General features: G+C 40.9%; 2 protein-coding genes across 7 annotated transcripts; both read right to left on the bottom strand.

Moving 5' to 3' along the window:
• Positions 1-4,538: 4,538 nt before the first annotated feature.
• LOC113454270 (uncharacterized) lies at positions 4,539-7,967 on the bottom strand. Its single transcript, XM_087928325.1, is given in 3 exon segments — positions 4,539-5,121; positions 5,124-6,440; positions 6,743-7,967. Coding segments are annotated over 2 exon segments (1,356 nt in total). The 5' UTR covers positions 6,351-6,440; positions 6,743-7,967; the 3' UTR covers positions 4,539-4,992.
• A 2,292-nt stretch (positions 7,968-10,259) lies between these two features.
• Positions 10,260-17,839, bottom strand: LOC113454067 (uncharacterized). Of its 6 annotated transcripts, XM_087928345.1 has the most exons (4): positions 17,691-17,839; positions 16,972-17,101; positions 16,477-16,687; positions 10,260-12,050 (listed from the first exon to the last, which is right to left on the bottom strand). In XM_087928345.1, exon 4 carries the CDS (start codon positions 11,960-11,962, stop codon positions 10,676-10,678), a length of 1,287 nt encoding a protein of 428 aa, XP_087784471.1. In that variant the 5' UTR covers positions 11,963-12,050; positions 16,477-16,687; positions 16,972-17,101; positions 17,691-17,839; the 3' UTR covers positions 10,260-10,675. The 6 variants fall into 6 exon arrangements, with proteins under 6 accessions (XP_087784471.1, XP_087784473.1, XP_087784472.1 ...); XM_087928347.1 differs by lacking the exon at positions 16,477-16,687 and having other exon boundaries at positions 17,417-17,833; XM_087928346.1 differs by lacking the exon at positions 16,477-16,687 and having other exon boundaries at positions 17,360-17,805.
• Positions 17,840-19,770: the final 1,931 nt, after the last annotated feature.

The raw sequence follows: 19,770 nt of genomic DNA on the forward strand, positions 1-19,770 counted from the left end.
TGGGTTATGTGCAGCACTGAAAGAAGAATGTTGTTTTTATGCAGATAGTTCAGGAGTGGTTTTAGATTCTAGACTAAAGGAAAGGCAAAGAGAACGAGAGGCTCAACACACATGGTATCAGGGTCTGTTCAACTTCTCCCCATGGTTAACCACCTTAGTATCTGCCATTGCTGGTCCTCTTATTCTCCTACTTGTCCTCTGTACCATTGGCCCTTGTATTTTGGGCAAAGTTTTGGCCTTCTTTAAATGCAGATTAAGCCAGTTGGATTCCAACCTGTCACAAACTCAGAAACAGGTAAATAAAAGCAACCTTTGTTATCATTCTCCTCGGACTCAGACAACGATGAAATCATCAAAAGTGTTGGTAAGACATGCATCCTAATGCACCTGCAAGCCCCAGACTCGGAGGAGGAGGGGGCGAGCAAGAATTATCATTAGGTAGTGTTAATCTCACTTTCCCAATAAAATAAAAACAGAGGAAATGCATTACCTTTAAAAAGGCTTGTTGCAATGTACTGTTACTGACTGGTACGATAAGTGATGGATGGACAATGGAATGTAGCCATGTGATAAGGTGTTGTGTGAAAAAAGTACTAGCTGGAGAAGCGGAGAAATGAGAGTAATATGGGAGAAACGAAAGTTATGGAGATAAGAGTAACTGGGAGGAGCTGAGAAGTAGGAGCATAAGATATCAGCTATGGCATAGGTTTGCATTAGCATAATTATGTAGAAAGCTTCTTTGTCCTGCTATGACATATGCATGTAGCCTATAAAAGGAGTACCCACTTGCCTGTTTAATAGGTCCATGTGTTATGGGACGATTGCTAAAATTCTTAAAGGGTCGCTTAAAAGCACTTGATAGTGAAATCAGTAATACTCAAAAAACGGTCAGTTTTCTCACATCTGTTATTGTATCCAAGGATTCTGTTAAACAGCCTCTGCTGAACTGGTCTTCTGACAAAGAGTCAGAGAATGAAATAGATACAAATGCCTCCTATGCTCCCAAAGGAGCCCTATTGGCTATGAGTGATGAAGAGTCAGAAGGTGAGTGTTCCTCCTCGTACGAATTGGTACAGCAGGGTCTCAACAAACCGAAGGGTTTGTTGCCACCCTGTGAATCCATTTCAGAGGAAAAGGACTTTACCTGGAGACGGCATCACAAAAATAATAAAAAAGGAGGAATTGTGGCTATTCCACCATTAAGCAGACATTGTCAAACACGGATATAGGGATGTTTGCACGTATCTAATGACCTTGTTTTAGCCAACCACAAAATGTTTCAATATGATCACGAAACACTGACTGTTGTTACTTTCCATCCCAGGATGATAAGCAAAACTTGCAAACTATCATATGCCTTGTTCTTTGTTCTTTGTTTATGAGTTCTTCCATATAAGGTAAAACTCTGCTACCCCCTGTGTGCTCCCCCACCCGCTTGAAAGAGGTTAATAAATGAGGTTTGTACAGAGCACCCGAAGCTTTTCAGCTCCTTCTCCAGGTCCCCCTCCTTCTCCTCCTCCCCCTCCTCCTGCTGCGGCTGCTGCTGCCTGGGTCAATCCATCTGCCTCGGGTGTGAAGTGCTCCCTCCTATGAAAACAATCGGATGTCTGGTGTCTGTTATTGGTATTCACCCTTGCGAGGGTCCCTCTAAACTTCTTCCCTGCGGGGAACTCCATAGGCAGCGAAAGAACGCAGACGGAGCAACTGACCGGTCGCTCGCTGCGACAGTCATAAGTCAAGCACTTCTGGTACTCTTCAAAACATATCTAGTCCACACAGGCTTCTAACTGTGTTGTGTAATCACCCTAGTAAGTTACTATTCTGGCTTTGTGAACAAAACATACTGATAGTCCCAACACTTATGCCCTTTTGCCTCATTGTATATTCTCTGATGGAATTTGAGGTTGCTTGACTAGGAAAAATATTTTCCACACACCAAACAACTGTATGATTTCCCTTCTGTCATTGTGTGAAGTTCCTGATAAACATTAAGGTGTGACTTAAAAAAACAAGTGTTCCCAACATTGTTCATAACTGAAGAGTTTTCTCTCTTGGCAGAAAGGCTCAAAAGATACTTAAATAATTTTATTCATCCTGATCAGAATGGATTCCTGCCAAAGAGACAAATTAAAGACAACATGAGGGTAATTCTGGACACTTTGGAATATTATGAGGCGCATCCTGAAAAACAAATGGCTTTGATATTTCTAGATGCCCAAAAGGCATTTGATAATGTGAACTGGAGATTTATGCTACTATTATTGGAACAGATGGGCTTCGCTAGAAAATTTATTCAAGCAATAGAAGCCATATACGATAAGCAAACGGCAAAAGTAATGATAGAGGGAGAATTTACAGACTCTATTAATATAAGAAAAGGCACAAGACAAGGATGCCCATTATCACCTTTGCTATTTGTACTGGACTTTGGAAGAGTTGAATAGAAATATTAGAGAGGATCAAAATATAAAAGGAATGAAGGTCAAGAAAGAGGAATTTAAACTGCAAGCTTTTGCGGATGATTTGGTTTTCATTCTGGAAGATCCTCTAGAGATAGCTTTAAAACTACTGGAAAAGATAGAGACGTATGGTGAGATGGCTGGTTTGAAAATAAATAAAGATAAAACAAAGATTCTGACAAAGAATATACTACTAAAACAAAGAGATGAACTGGCAGACTTATTGAAAATTCAAGTTACGAACAAGGTTAAATATTTGGGGATACATTTGACGTCAAGATGTATCACATTGAAAGAGAATAACTATATTAAACTTAAACAACAGATAGCATCTGACCTGAAGAAATGGGAAAACCTACAATTGTCATTGATAGGTAGAATTTCAACAATCAAGATGAATATTTTACCCAGAATTTTATATTTGTTCCAAACAATACCAATGGGGCTTGGCAAAGATTATTTTGAAGAACTAAATAAAATTGTGAAGTATATATGGCAAGGTAAGAAAGCGAGAATAAAATTAAAACTTCTACAAGATGCTAGAACTAGAGGAGGATTTGGCCTTCCTAATTGGGAGTTGTACTACCAAGCTGCAAATTTAATGTGGGCTAAAGAATGGATAACATTAAGAAAGACTAGATTGTTGACATTAGAAGGACATGATTTATTACTGGGATGGCATGCTTTTCTGTGGTATAAGGGAACTAAATCGCAGGGCTATTTTAGAAGGCATTATATACGGGAGTCTTTATGATTGAATTGGGAGAAAATTAAGAGACAATGTTTTTTGAAAATCCCAGTCTGGTTATCAACTATTGAAGCTTTTTCTTATCCTATAATATATAAGAAGGAACAGTTAGATATGGGGAAATATTGGATGAAAAGAGTGAACTTAAAACGATGCAAAAGCTAGAAGAACAAGGTATAAGGATGAATTGGTTTTCATATGCGCAAATACACTCAAGGTATCTTAAAGATTCTAAAACGGAGGGATTTTATGATAAATTGACTGACTTAGGATTTTGACAGGTACTGATGAAAAAGTGATTAAAAAATTATATAGTTATTTGCTGGAAATTAAACTAGAGGAGGAACAAGTTAAAGAAACAATGATTGCTTGGGGGGAGAATTTTGGATATGGGATTGATTTAGAGAAATGGCAAAAAATGTGGTCTCAAAATTATAAAATGACAATGTCAACAGCTTATAAATAAAACTTGTATAAGATGTTTTCCAGGTGGCATTTCCCCCCGACAAGAATAGCAAGAATGTTCAAGAATAAATCTGAAAAGTGCTGGAAATGTCATCAGATACTTGGCTCATATTACCATATGTGGTGGACTTGTGAGGACGCTAGAAAATATTGGACTAAAATTTCATATGGTTGGAAAAAATGACAAAGAAACATATAGATTTGAAACCAGAGATTTTTTTATTGGGAATTTTACCTGATACATATAATAAAAATTTGAAGTATTTGATTGTAAATGTATTAACAGCGGCTAGGACTGTATTTGCTAAAAATTGGAAGAGTGAGAAAATTCCATCAGAAGAAGAAACTATTAAGAAAATATTGGAATGTGCTGAAATGAGTAGATTGACATTTGAAATTAGAGAACAAGAAGATAAACAATTTTATGAAGTTTGGGACCTTTTTTATCAATGGTTAGATAATAAAATATAATAGAATATTTAGAAACTTAGGATATAATGAATATATACTTCCTTTTTTTTCTTTTTTCTTTGATACTATTTTTATAAAATTTTATTAAGATAGACTTGGTATGATTTTATGATTTGTTGTAAAATAAATTAAGTAAATTATAGTTATCTCGTTAAAATATGAAAATTATAGTCAAATGATTGTTTAGTAATGATATGTTATATAATTGATTGATATGTTATTATGTAATTTAACTATAATGGCGACTAGGAAATGGGTGCACAAAAAAAAGTGGTAAACCAACAGATACACTGTTTGTAAATCTATGAAGGAGGAGGATGTTTTTAAGTTTTATGTTTTATGTGTTTTTGTTTGTTGTTAAAATCAATAAAACTTTAAAAAAAATCAATAAAAAATATAATCCTCTATAATATTTATCTCTAAATAAACAACAAGATGCATCTTCCTTCAAGCCTCACCCCATTTTTCTCCTCTCTGAACCTTCAGTTCACCTCATTGATCAACAAAGCTCTAGTAAGAATTAACAAAAACACCTGGGTACCTTGATTTATGACTGGAAATCCATTCCCAGTTATGGACATAACTCGAAGACTACCTGTGCTCTGCAAAACATATATACTCGCCAAACACTCATAAGTATTTTATGTAAGCTTGTAAGTGACTCATCCAGCTTTGTGAGCAAAACACCCCCACACTCCCAACATCAAACAATTGTATGATTTCCCTTCTGTCATTGTGTGAAGTTCCTGATGAACAGCAAGGTGTGACTTTTGAAAACAATGTTTCCTGCATTGTTCACAACTGAAAAGATTTCTCTCTGCTATAGTCTTTCTGGTGCATTTTTAGTTTTCATTTACAATGAAAAGGTTTGTCAAACTCTGCACATTTGTGAGGCCACTCTCCTGCATGATTTCGCGTGTGCATCCGAAGGGTTGGAGGATGGGCAAAACATTTTCCACATTCCAGACATTTTTTTCCCTAGTGTGGATTCGTTGATGCATCACAAGAGAATCTTTCCGTGAAAAACATTTAGCACACTCTGGGCATTTATAGGGCTTCTCTCCTGTATGGATTCGGCTGTGAACTCTAAGGGAAGATGAATGAGCAAACGCTCTCCCGCAGTCTAAACATTTGTACTTTTTTTCCCCTGTGTGAATTTTCACATGACTTCTAAGGGCTGATATGGAAATATAAAAGCTTCCACATTCATTGCATTGGTATGGCTTCTCCCCTGTGTGGGTTCTATGATGTGTCAAAAGATTTTCCTTATAAGGAAAATATTTTCCACATTCTTCGCATCTGTATGGCTTCTCTCCTGTATGGACCCTCTGATGCCTTCTATGGTGGTGTTTTTGGGAAAAGCATTTCCCACACTCCCCACACTTGAATGGCTTCTCCCCTGTGTGGCTTCTCTGATGAATCTGCAGCTCTTTTTGTGTAAAAAAACGTTTCCCACACTCCCCACATTCATAGGGTTTCTCCCCTTTGTGCCTCTTCTGGTGTGTCTGAAGTTCAGAAGAATCCGCAAATCTTCTCTCACATTCTGGGCATTCATAGGGTCTCTCTCCGGTGTGGAGTCTCTTATGTCGCACCAGGTTTGATTTCTCGATAAAACATTTCCCACATTCGAGGCACTTTTCGTTTTTCTCCCCTGTGTGTATTTTCCAATGGCTCTGAAGCGATGAACTCCGGGTGAAACATTTTCCACAGTCAAAGCATTTGTGAGACTTTATTCCTTCATGAATCTTCTCATGGCGCCAAAGACTTGACTTCTGAGAAAAGCTCTTCCCACATTCCCAACACTTGTAAGGTTTGTCCATTGTGTGAATCCTCTCGTGTTTTCTGAGAGTGGCTTTCTCACGGAAAAATGTCCCACATTCCAGACATTGATAAGGTTTTTCTCCAGTGTGGATTTTCTGATGTGTAAGAAGGATTGACTTTTTACTAAAGCATGTGTCACATTCCTCGCATTTATAGGGTTTTAGCCTGGGGGAGCTTTTGAGATCTTTGGTCTCTTTCCCAGGGAAGGATTTCTCACCCTCCAAACCTTGGCTGGATCCACCTCCCCCATGGACCTTCCTGTGGATCAAAAGGAGGGACCTGTGAGTAAAGGATTTCCCACACTCTGAGCATTCATGCGTACTTTGATGGTTTTTCGGACTGCTGCTTGTATCTGACGGGGGATACAAGAGTTTCCCAGGCTCCATGCTTTCTGGCAGCTGCTGCTTTGTGCTGAGTTTCTACTATCTATTGATAGTTGTCCTCCCAGTAAATCTTTGGTCACAATCTCTTACCCACTGTTAAAAGGAAAAAGAAGCAGAGAAGGGTATTTCACTTTCATAAATGCAGAGAATCAAAAAAAAAAAAATCTGGTAGGCAAACTCTTCTGTTGTTGCAGTTGTGAATTGATTTTGTGGGATGTTTAAGTGGAGATAGGCCCAGGCTTCATCATATGCCCATTGAACAAGTTACGCCATCTCTCAGCACCTTGGCAGCAAAACCCAATTTCACATAGCATTGCTATTTTGTCAAATAAAGATAAAAAAAACCAAATCTTTATTCTCCAACCCAAGGATTTAACCAAGATTTGTTTACTCACCTTTAAAGTTAAGAGATCGGTGGATCACTTGTTCCCTCCTCTGAGTCAAGGATAAGAATGACCCCCATGTCTGACCGGTTTGATTTCTCCTTAATCGATCGGTCCTTTGTGCAGGAAACTGCTTCTCCAACCAAGTCACAATTTCCAAGTTATCTGGAACGGAGTCCTGGCCAAAGGTTGAGGGATCCTGACTGAAGAACGCTCCTTTCTCCTCTCTGGAGTTCACGGCCACAGCCTCACTGGTCTCCGGCAAAGAGAAATGAAAAAGGCTCAGATGCCAACAGTGATATTGAACGCATGTCTGTCAATGACCCAGAAGAGAGAGGAGAAATTGGAATTAATTGTTTATGATACAAATAATGGAGATAGGATCAGAAATTCAAGGAGATCTTGAAAGAAACCAGCAAGATTGAAGTCCAAAAGGGACCAAAGCATAGCTGTGAGTAGGAAAACTCAAAGGAAGAGGGGAGAGAGATCAGGTGGGGCAGAGCATGAGTGAAAAGGACTGCTCTTTTGGGAGGCTGCAAGGCCAGCAAGATGCCAGGCTCCATGGGATCCAATGCTACTTTGGACAGGCACTTTAAAACCATGCAAGGCAACCGCCTGGCCACCAGCTTCTAGGAGCTGCTCACAAGACCTGCCTCAATTTTTTCCTTAGAATTTGTGGTTTCTCAAACATCTATCAAGAAGGAAGGGCTGCCCCATCACAGCCTCTTTGGGCCAAAACAAGGAAAATATAAAGTTTAGAAATTCTACCAGCTTTTGAAAGCAGCAGCAAAGTAAACGTTTCCATATATCTTATTTTTAGCCTTTTTCATTGAGCTCAAAGAAAGGAGGAGCTCTTGGGGTTAAGAAAACATGAACACAGTTCAGTTAATTTAAGCCTTTTCTTTCCCCTCAAACCCTCTCCGTTGCAATGAGGTCAATCTGTGTTAAAAAAATAAAAAACACAATACAAATCTCAATACCTGTTTTAAAACTCCGTTGGCTCCATATTTTGTTCACCTGCCCTTGCGGGATACGGATGGTCACAAAACTCTTGCTCCGACGGATCTCCGAGAGACCTTCTGAAAGGGGTACATCTCTCTTGGCAGGAAAGGCGGCCTGGATGCCGGAGGGAGAGTAGCCCCACCTGTCTCGAGCGGGACCCAGAAAGATTCACCCGAGCGATCCAAAGCCGGTCCTCGCCGGGCGAAGCTGAAACACGCGGAGATCGAGCGAGGGGGAGGGGCTCCGCCCTCGAGGGCTCGGGCTCCGCCCTCGAATTGCAGCCACGCCCCTTGGCAGCCCCACCCCCGTCTGCCCGCCCAGCCAGAATCTCCACGTGCTCTGAACCCTCCTCTGTTCCTCAGCCGGGCATCGGAGTCCGGGGTGCCTCTGCCCATGCGAAGAGCGCCCTGTTGTGCCCGGCGGGGGGCTGCCACCTGCTCCAGCATCCCGACGCTCGAGAGTCGCGGAGGGAGCGGCGAGGGTGGTGGCATTTGCCGAAGCTGGAGAAGCGGATGGCCGGGAGGGGAGGCGGAGGAGCCCCAGGGAGAGCCACTCCCCCGGGAAGGCGGGCGCCGCCCCGGCCGGTCTGGGCTCCCCTTCGCGGCTGGGATGGGAGGTGGAAGGAGAAGCGGGGATGAGTCCTCCGTGCAGTCGCGGTTGTGCGAGGGATCGGGAAGAAGCCCCGGGCGGATCCCTTCTGGTGGATCCAAAGATCCTGGAAGGGCAGCTGGGCAAGTTTTTAGGAGAGAACAGAAGGGGAACTCATCGAATTTGCAGACGACGCTAAGCTGGTAGGAATTGCCGACACCCCAGAAGGCAAGCACAAGAACCGAAAAGAGCTTGACAAACCCGAACAATGGGCTCTATCCAACAAAATAAACTTTAATGTGGAGAAAAGCAAAGTTTTATATTTAGGCAGGAAAAACCAACGGGCTGTAAGTACAGATTAGGTGAGACCTGGCTCAAAAACAGTAACTCTGTGTCCTCGTGGACGATCACTTGAATATGACCCAGCAGTGTGTAGCTGCTGCCCAAAAAGCTAATACAATCCTGGTTTGTACAAACAATCAAGGTCACATGAAGTATTACTACCACTTTATAAAACCCCAATAAGACCACACCTGGAATGCTGCAACTGATTTTGGCCACCATATTACAAAAAAGATGTTGAGACTTTGGAAAAAGTTCAGAGAAGGGCAACTGAGATGATCAAAGGCCTGAAGACTAAGACACAAGAGGGTGTCAAATTATTCTCCAAAGCACCAGAGGGCAGGATAAGAAACAATGGTTGGAAATTAAAGAAAAAACAACCTGGAATTAAGGAGAAAATTGTCCTAACAGTGAGGACAATTAGCCAGTGGAATATCTTGCTTTTAGAAGTTGTGGGTGCTTCGTCACTGGAGGTTTTTAAGAGGAGACTATCTAATATACTATAGGTTCTGCTGCTTGAGGAGGGGGCTGGACTAGAAGACCTCCAAGATCCCTTCCAGTTCATGCTGAAAGCGACCTTGTCCCCTCCCCAAACATCTAGAGAGCACTGTCACATTGAAGAAAACATAATTTCCAAGTTTTGTCTCTCTGGTCAACATGTCCTTCCTCTCTTCTCCAACGAACTGAGCCAGAATCTCACATTCCTTCCGGAATCCCTTCTTGTTCCTCTCTCAGAAAAAGCCTCTGGGCAAAGCTTGTCATCCCTCTTCACATACAAAGCAAGTGTAACTGCACAATATTTCCGTTTCAACTTCCCTGGGCGTTTTGTCAAGGTTTACTTTATAGATTAGCCCATAGGCCATATCAAAGTGCAGATTTCCAAACCTAAATTATTAAAATCTGATAAAAATAATGTAAAATGTGATTGGAATAAAATACAATAATATAACAAATAGGTGAGTAAAATATTTCCGTTAACACCCCACCGCCAATCTACATTTTGTCAAGACATTTAAATTTATAACTGAAATGGGAGGTTGGGGAAACAGTTACAGGTGATTGATTGAAGAGGGCTGGCCCTGCATGAGGCAATCTAAGCTGTGATTGGTTGCCTTGAGCAAAAAGAGGGAGGTTCCTTGTTTCCCGCCTTTTTGCCCTGTGTGCTTTGATTTACCTCATGGTGTTCCTGCACTGCTGATTCACCTGGTAGGATCCAGTTTCCTTCTCTTGTTTACTGTAAATATATTTACTTATTTTTTTAAAAAAGTTTTTGTCAGTATCTGATTCCATTTGGTCACCAGGTGTGCAATTCCCTGACACAAAGGTGCCAGGGAACAACTGGACTTTGTGGTTTTTCTTTGAAGATGTTTGTTTCTTGGATGATAACCAAAACATCTTCAAAAAAATGCCACAAAGTCCAGGTGCCCCTTGAAAAAGTACCTTTGGGATAACCATGACATGGATGACTAAGAATAGTCAGGCAGCAACTTTAAACTATTATCATCTTTTAGCCAAGAAAGCAAGCCAGGCCTTCATTTAGCTTTTTTAACCACTGGGGTAAACAATGTAAGAAATGTGCACTCTGGAGAAATTAAAATGTGGTAGGATAGTGTAATTTCTTTTATTAAGGCTGGACAATAGGCTAAAAACATTTTTTTAAAAATCCCAGGCCAGAAGATTATGGACTTTCATACAGTTCACATGGAAACAAAACTTCACTGAAACCTTAAAAGTTTTACTTGACAACCCTAAAGGATTTCCTATCCCACTTCAGAACTGGTAACCCAGGTCCCTTCTGTCACAATGTGAAGTACCTGGCAAGGTGACCTCTAAACAAAAGAAGTATGGCCCTGCATTGTTCACAGCTGAAGAGATTTATCTCTGCTATGGACTTTCTGATGCATTTTAGTTGTGATTTGCAACAAACAGTTGTGAGACTACTCTCCAGTGTGATATCGATTGTGCATGCGAAGGGATGAAGGTTGGGCAAAACATTTCCCACAATCTGATCATTTATGTTTTTTCTGCAGTGTGCATTCGCTGATGCTTCGAAAGAGTATCTTTCTGAGAAAAACATTTATCACACTCTGAGCATTTAAAGGGCTTCTCTCCTGAATGGATTCGGCTGTGACTAGTAAGGTAAGATGGTCGCGCAAATGCTTTCCCACACTCTAAACATTTATAACTTTTTTCCCCGGTGTGAATTTTTATATGATTTCTAAGGTTTGATGTGGTACGAAAAAATTGTCCACACTCGATGCATTGATATGGCTTTTCCCGGGAGTGAATTTGCTGATGTCTCCAGAGTACTTCCTTATAAGCAAAAGATTTCCCACATTCTATGCAATTGTATGGCTTAATGCCTGAATGGACCCTCTCATGCATTCCAAGGGTATGTTTTCGGGAAAAGCATTTCCCACACTCCAAACAGTTGTACGGCTTTTCCCCTGTGTGGATTCTCTCATGATTCCGCATGTCTTTTCGTGTAAGAAAACCTTTCCCACACTCCACACATTTATAGGGTTCCTCCCCTTTGTGACCTTTCTGATGTCTCCGAAGTTCAAAAGAATACATAAATCTTCTCCCACATTCTGGGCATTCAAAGGGTCTGTCTCCAGTGTGAATTTTCTGATGTCGCACCAGGGTTGATTTACTGGAAAAGTATCCCCCACATTCGAGGCACTTTACATTTTTCTCCCCTCTGTGTGTTTTCCAATGACTCTGAAGAGCTGAACTCTGGGTGAAACAATTTCCACACACAAAGCATTTGTAAGTTTTTTTCTTTTTCTCCCCTCTGTGCGTTTTTGCATGACTCTGAAGATATGTTCTCAGGGTGAAACACTTCCCACATTCCAAGCATTTGTAAGATTTTATTCCTGAATGAATCTTGTTATGTTGCCAAAGAGTTGAGTTCTGAGAAAAGCTCTTCCCACATTCCCAACACTTGTAAGGTTTCTCCCCTGTGTGGATTCTCTTGTGCTCTGTCAGAGTAGATTTTGCACGGAAAACTTTCCCACATTCCAGACATTGATAAGGTTTCTCTCCAGTGTGGATTTTCTGATGTTTAAGAAGTTCTAGTTTTCGTTCAAAACATAAGTCACATTCCTCGCATTTATAAGGTTTTAGTCCGGCCTCCAAACCTTGACTGGATCCACTTTGAAAGTGGATCTTCCTGTGGGTCAAAAGGAGGGACCAACAAGCAAAGGTTTTCCCACACTCTGAGCATATATGGATTGTTTGGTGGTTTTCTGGAGCGTTACTTGTATCTGATGGGAGAGCCAAGGGTTTCTCATGCTCCATACTTGTTGGCGGCGGCTGCCTTGCGCTGCTTTTCTACTGTTTGTCGTAGTCGACTTGCAGGTAAAGGTTGGATCACAATATTTTATTTCTGTTAGGAAAAAAAAAGAAATGGAGAATATTATTTCCTTTTGAGAAGGGAATAACAAAATCTGAGACTTGGAAGGGACTATGAAAGGTCTTCCAGTCTACCTCTCTGCCCAGGGTCTGCAATAACTAGACAAAATCTCCATTGATGGAGCCCCCACATATCTTGGATGCAAAATCTTCTGTTGTTGTAGTTGTTAAGTGTTTTTGGGTGTTGTTAAAAGAAGGAAGACCCAGGGAAGAACTCACAGGTACCTGAAGGGGATAAGGGAGACCCTGGAGATACAGCACAAGCCACATATGAATTAAGAGAGCTGCAGTCGTTCAATGAGGCAGAAATGCCAGGATGGCCCCTTAAATGGAGGCCTGGGTCCTTCATCCATCTGCCACTGACCCCAGGACTGGACTTCAGCCCACTGTTACTGGTGCCACCCCAAAATGTGGCCTTAATCCCCAGACAGGAGGTCTTTGCAGCCTTGCACCATTCTCCAAGCCCCATGTTCCTTACTGTTTCTAAGCAATGTGCTCCAAAACTGCTCTAAGCTTCTCTAGGACCCCTCAAGTCAAACCTGAATTGTGCTGGGACGGAGGTTCTGGCACCATCAGAAGCGAGGACTGTGAGCTTCACAGTCCCGATCCGAGCTCGCCCTTTTAAGAGGGCTCCAATTGGAGCCATAGCCACCCTGGAGGGGTGGTGAAATAAAGGGTGACCGCCTGGCAGGTCGAGGAGAGCTTCATCTCTCCAATCTGACATGGAAAACCCCCTTATCTGAAGATGGAGTGCAGTGGCAACCAAAATGGTTGCCATGAAGCTGGAGGCTGTTTGAATACCCAAGATCATACAGGAGCGAAGAGACGGTGAATGTGTGCAAACTGGGTGAGAGAATACTTTTGAACTTTTAAGTGCAACCCTGGTAAGAATACTCAGAAAAGAGGAGTCATAATGATTTTAAAATTGGTAGTGAACTAACACTGGAGTAGAATTCTTAATATTAAAAACAGATGAAAGAAGCAAAGTAAAATAAAAGAAGAAAATAGTAAATTTGTTAAAAATACAGAAAACTGGAATTTTTGATTGGACAGACATTGGTTTTGAATAGGCATTTTTAAAATGCTAATATATATATCATTATAATATATATATATATATATCAGTAAATATAAATATCAGTAAAGTTTGATGAGAAAGGGGAAAAAAAAGAGAAAAGTGAAAACTGATTCAAGAATGTCACTTACTATTAAAAGAAGATACTACGGATTCCCAAAGTTTTGATAAGACCTGATTTAAGGAAAATCAAAGCAAGAAATAAGAGACTTTTATTATAAGAGCCCGGAAAGCTACAAGATTTAACTGGTGGAGGATTCACCCTCGAACTATTTAAAAGAATAGACCGATTAATTTTGGGTTATAAAGATTCCTGGACATTGGATTTTTAATCTGAAAAGTGACTTTGGTATGAATAAAGGACTGTTGGACAATTGGACAGAAGTAAATAAAAATAAGGGTGGAATTTGTAAGGAATTTGCATTGGAATTTCAGGACATTAAAGACACCATGACAAAGAGATTTGAGGACATTTTGAATAAAATACAGAGCACGGAACTAGGCCTGGAAATGGAGACGCAAATGACAGAAAGAAAACAGGAGATCCAGGAAAGGGAGGAGCCAATTGGAAGAGTAACAGAAAAACAGAACAGATGGAACAACAAATAAAAAGAAATGACAAAAAGAAAATAAAAATAAAAACGATTGAAGTACTAAACCCAGGCGAGAGTGCTTTAAGGGAAGTCAAAGAGGAATTGGAATTTCAGGGTGATTTTTTGGGGAGAAGGAAAGGGATAAGAGTAGATAACTTGAAAATGAAACAATTGAACTTAGTAGAGAAGGGAGGAATGATTAAGAGGAATTGTCAAAAAATGATAAGAGACGAAAATTTAAGAGAGGAATATGGGAGACAAGCTAAGAAACGATTGATCAAAGCTCTAATGTGAGTAAGAGATGATGGCTAAAGGGAAGAAAAAGATTAGGATTCCACATAAATGTGTGTATAATATTAGTAAAGATATACAATCATTAAATGTAATAAACATGAATATTACCATTCCATGGTAGAAAAAGAAATATGTGGAATCTGATTGACATAAAAATAGTGAAATCTTATTTTATAAGATAGAAGTAATTATACTATTAGAATTGTACAATTTGTTAAATGTAAACTGAATATTATTTCATTCAAAATGAGACTAGAAGGGGACTTTTCCTTAAATATGTGGCAAATTAAAAACTAAAGGGGAATAAATAATGGGAACATATAATTCAATATGAATTTATGAATGGTTATTAGAATTATATAACTTGTTAAACACTGCAAATATGACTATTAATATAGTATCAATAGTAAAAGGAATGATGTTAAGAATATAGAGATTTACACAAAAATAACATATGGTAATATTGAATAATTAAGATTGATAATTTTAGAGAAAGGGAGATTAATGGAATAGATACTTTTACATTCTAACGGGAATTAACAAGGGACTATAGAATTTCAATGAGAAAAGGAATGATAGGTAGAATTTGATTGATATAAAAATAACATTAAAACACTGAAGAAGGGAATAATGAAAGACTATAACTTGACAAGGCAACTGTATTATTAGAATTATATAATTTCTCAAATGTAAATATAATTATTTTTTGTCATTAAGTTGTAAAATGTGATTTGAAAGGAGATATTTTTAAAATAGTGGTATAATAGTGCCAAAATTAAAAATTAGAAAGGGGATAAATACAGAAAGATTATAATTCAATATAAATTGGTGAATTATTGGAATCACATCAATCCGTTAAACACTACAAATATGATTAATATTCTACCTGTAGAAAGAGAAATATCTGGAATATGGAGATTGACATAAAAATAGAATACTGAAATGGTGCATAATCAAAGAATCTATGTGTATTAATATGAAACTTTATAAGATTATCAACTGTATATGAACAATATTGTCATATTTGTTTAAAAATGTAAGACACCCTGGTACTATACTGTTTTACAAACAATTTTTACAATGTGTTTGTAAATAAGAAAAAAAATTATACAAAAAGAAAAAAGAATTGTGCTAGAACTCCAATGGTCTCCCCTACCCCCACCCGCCAGACAAAGCAGTGCTTCTTATCTGGGACTTCATCCACTTAAAGACCAGTGAAATCCTTTAACCCCAGCAGTAAGTGCAGAATTACCCTAACTGAGCAAAGCCATCATGTGATATCTTACACAATGACCACTGTGCTAAACAAGCGAGATTCCAATCCCAATTGTAGTCGTAAGTCAAGGTCTACCTACAGGCAACACAAAAGACAAAGGCATTGCAGAAGCAAAAGAGGTGGAAAGAGAGTTGAGGTTAGTGTAAGCAACCCCATTTCTTTTCCCCTTTTGCTTTTTTCTGATTTTTCCACTTATTCCAGTTCCATCCCATTATAACCAATTGATCCTGGCTTCCTCATGACACACTGGCTCTCCCTGCATGGATCCGTTTCACAAATCAGTCTCTTCCTGTAGAGAAGACCCCTCCTTCGTGCTGTTTATTTGTTGTTTAAATTTGTTTGCCGGCGGATTCCCTGGGACCCCGGAGGCTGCTTCTCTGATGCCCTGCGCACAGCCAGGCCTAACCAAAAGGCTGTGCGTGTGTTTGTGTATTAGAAGGAGAAGTTCAATCACTTCTTCCAAAAAGAGATTCAACCCTAGAAGATCAGACAGGAAAGGAGGATGGGAAAGTGGCTCTGGTTTAGCATTTCATCCTTCTCCAGGTGCAACAGCCAAGTTACTCATAAAAGGACCATGGCTGATCAAGGCAAATAAAGCTAGAGAGAGCTTCCTCAAAGTGAAATGAAAGACCCTATTTGTCATCCTAAGCAGCCCTGAAATAATTTTTAAAAAGCTGACCCATGACATGGTTTAATGCTGGGGTAAATTCACCCCTAATCCCCAATAAAGGATCCAGAGAATTTCAATTAAGGTTTAAGCTTTAGGTAGAAGACCTAAGCGCTTCAGCTTACTAAACTGTAACCGCAAGTGCATTATGGAACAAGGCACAAACAAGAAAAGTTTGCACACATAATGTATCCCTGAAGCAAGACCCAGTTTGGGCTGAGAGAACATTTCCCCCTGGAGGGACAGGATGAAGGCTGGACAGCACAGCCCCACCTCCAGGCAAGTCCCCAGGGAGCCTCTTGCAGCCTCCACCCAGCCGATGGGACTCCCCTACTCAGTGGCCTTCTGCCCAGGGAGTGTCCAACTCCACCAAGAGTGATTTCTTCAAGAAATACTGATTAAAGGAATTACGCCTTCACCCAGCACCTTGGCAGCATTGCCATTTTGACAAAGATTAAAAAAGCTTATTCCCCAAACCAACATTTATTTACTCACCTTTGCATTTATAGTTAAGGGGTCTCTGGGTTACTGGTTCCCCTCTGAGCCAACACCTTCACCGCTGACCAGTTAAACGTTGCCTGACCGAGTGGCCCTTGGTGCACAAAGCTGCTTCTCCAACCAAGCCACGATTTCCAAATTCTCTAGAATTGCTGTCCCAGCCAAAGGTTGGTACGTCCATCCAAGAACAACTCTTGTCCTTTACCTCCTGCAAAGACAAATGAAAAAGGTTCAGATGCCAAGAATAACTTATAATTGATCTGGGAGAAAGAAGTTACAATGGAAATAATGGAGATGGAATCGTGATTCAAGAATATCCCGATAAGGCAAAATGGAAGAATCCGGCAAGATCAAGTCCAACAGGGACCAAAGTTGTGAGTAGGAAAACTCAAAGGGGAAGGTGAGAGATCAGATGGGGAAGAGCCTGAGTGAAAAGGGCTGCTCTTTCTGAACCCAAGGCTACCTTGAACAAGCATTTTGGAAAATACTTACAATTATGTAAGGCAACCTTCTGGCCACCAGCTGGTTCTAGCAGCTACTCACAAGATCACCCATTAAAACTTCCTTAACATTTATGGTTTCGAGAACATCCAACCAAGGAGGCACTGCCACGTCACAGCCCCTGGGCAAAACAAGGAAAATATAAAGTTTAGAAAGTATACTCAGCTTTTTAAAGCAGAGGCAAAGTAAACGTTAGCATAAAACGGTTTCATTTTTAGCCTTTTTCTTTTGAGCTCCAAGAGAATCTCTTGTAGATTAAAGCAAGAGCTCAACTAATTTAAACCTTTTCTTTCCCACAAACCCTCCCCTTCTCATTGCAATGAGGTCAGTTTGTGTTAATACCACCCTACAAATCTCAATAAAGCTCCGTTTACTTTACTCCATTTTTGCAACTGCCCTTCCGAGATATGCGTGCTCCGACGGACCACAGAGAGACCTTTTGAAAGCAACCTCGCCAAAGGTCCTTCTCGGATCCACGAGCCCCCGAGGGAGCCTTGGCAGGGCTAGGAGGGGGCAGATCCAGCCCGGGGACCGAACCCCCTTTGCCCCACAGGAGGGAAGGGAGGGAGCCGCTCCCTGCAGGCAAAGCCAGAGCCGGATCTCCCCGAGGAAGAGCCGGCAAGTCCAAGAGCGGGGTCCGCAGCTCCCTTCCTCCTGGCCGGCAGGAGATCTCTTGGGAGGAGGGGAGGCCGGAGGGAGAGCAGCCCGACCTGCCCCGAGCGGGACCCAGACGCCTCTCCCGAAGGACCCAGCGCCGATTCCCGCCGGGCGAAGTGGAACTAGCGGCGGGAACCGGAGATCCAGCGACGGGAGGGAGGAGGGTTTCTGTTCTCCCCCTGATTCCGCTTCCGCCTTGCAAGCCACGCCCTTCCTGTTGCAGCTTCAGCTCTTCCCCGTCCCCCCACATCTCCCCCTCAGTCAGGAGCACGTGCCGCGAAACCGGCTCTGTTTCTCCAATGGGCGCCGGTGTCCAGCCCTGGAGACTAAGACGTGTGAAGAACGGCTGCAGGATTTCGGTTTGGTTAGTCTAAAGAAAAAAAGGATTAGGGGTGACATGATAGCAAGTATTCCAGTATTTAAGAGGCTGCCACAAAGAAGGGGGGGGGGTCAAATTATTCTCCAATGCACCAGTGGGCAGGACAAGAAACAATGGTTGGAAACTAATCAACGAAAAAAGCAACTTGGAATTAAGGAGAAACTTCCTAACAGTGAGGACAATGAGCCAGTGGAATATCTTGCTTTTAGAAGTTGTGGGTGCTTCGTCACTGGAGGTTTTTAAGAGGAGACTATCTAAAATACTATAGGTTCTGCTGCTTGAGGAGTGGGCTGGACTAGAAGACCTCCAAGGTCCCTTCCAGTTCATGCTGAAAGCGACCTTGTCCCCTCCCCAAACATCTAGAGAGCACTGTCACATTGAAGAAAACAATTTCCAAGTTTTGTCTCTCTGGTCAACATGTCCTTCCTCTCTTCTCCAACGAACTGAGCCAGAATCTCACATTCCTTCTGGAATCCCTTCTTGTTCCTCTCCTGAAAGTGTCATCCTACTTTGAATACAAAGCAAGCGTAACTGCACAATATTTCCGTTTCCCATAGGACATATCAAAGTGCAGACTTCCAAACCTAAATTAAAATCCGATAAAAATAATGTAAAATGTGATTGGAATAAAATACAATAATGTAACAAATAGGTGAGTAAAATATTTCCGTTAACACCCCACCGCCAATCTACATTTTGTCAAGACATTTAAATTTATAACTGAAATGGGAGGTTGGGGAAACAACAGTTACAGGTGATTGATTGAAGAGGGCTGGCCCTGCATGAGGCAATCTAAGCTGTGATTGGTTGCCTTGAGCAAAGAGGGAGGTTCCTTGTTTCCCGCCTTTTTGCCCTGTGTGCTCTGATTTACCTCATGGTGTTCCTGCACTGCTGATTCACCTGGTAGGATCCCGTTTCCTTCTCTTGTCTACTGTAAATGTATTTACTTATTTTAAAAAACTAGTTTGTCAGTGTCTCTGATTCCATTTGGTCACCAGGTGTGCAATTCCCTGAAACAAAGTGCTTTTTTTCAAAGAGACAACTGGACTTTGTGGTTTTGCTTTGAAGGTGTTTGTTTCTTGGATGATAACCAAAACATCTTCAAAGAAATGCCACAAAGTCCAGGTGCTCCTTGAAAAAAGTACCTTTGGGATAACCATGACCTGGATGACTGAGAATCTCCATAGAAAAATTCCCTGACACATTTAATCCCATTTAGTTTACAAAGCAAGTACAGGGCCACAATTAAGCCCAAAATTTCTGTCAGGCAGCAACTTTAAACTATTATTATCTTTCAGCCAAGGAAGCAAGCGAAGCCTTCATTTACCTTTTTTAATCACTGGGGTGAACAATGTAAGAAATGTGCACTCTGGAGAAATTAAAATGTGGTAGGATAGTGTAATTTCTTTTATTAAGGCTGGACAATAGGCTAAAAACACTTTTTTTAAAAAAAAAAATCCCAGGCCAGAAGATTATGGACTTTCGTACAGTTCACATGGAAACAAAACTTCACTGAAACCTTAAAAGTTTTACTTGACAACCCTAAAGGATTTCCTATCCCAGTTCAGAGTTGGTAACCCAGGTCCCTTCTGTCACAATGTGAAGTACCTGGCAAGGTGACCTCTAAACAAAGGAAAGTATGGCTCTGCATTGTTCAGACCTAGAGATGTATCTCTTCTATGGACTTTCTAATGCATTTTAGTTGTGATTTGCAACAAACAGTTGTGATGAAGGTTGGGCAAAACATTTCCCAC

This window comes from Pseudonaja textilis, chromosome 2, assembly GCF_049901715.1.
Source record: "Pseudonaja textilis isolate UNSWEBS1 chromosome 2, rPseTex1.2, whole genome shotgun sequence".
In the NCBI taxonomy this organism is placed as follows: Eukaryota; Metazoa; Chordata; class Lepidosauria; order Squamata; family Elapidae; genus Pseudonaja; species Pseudonaja textilis.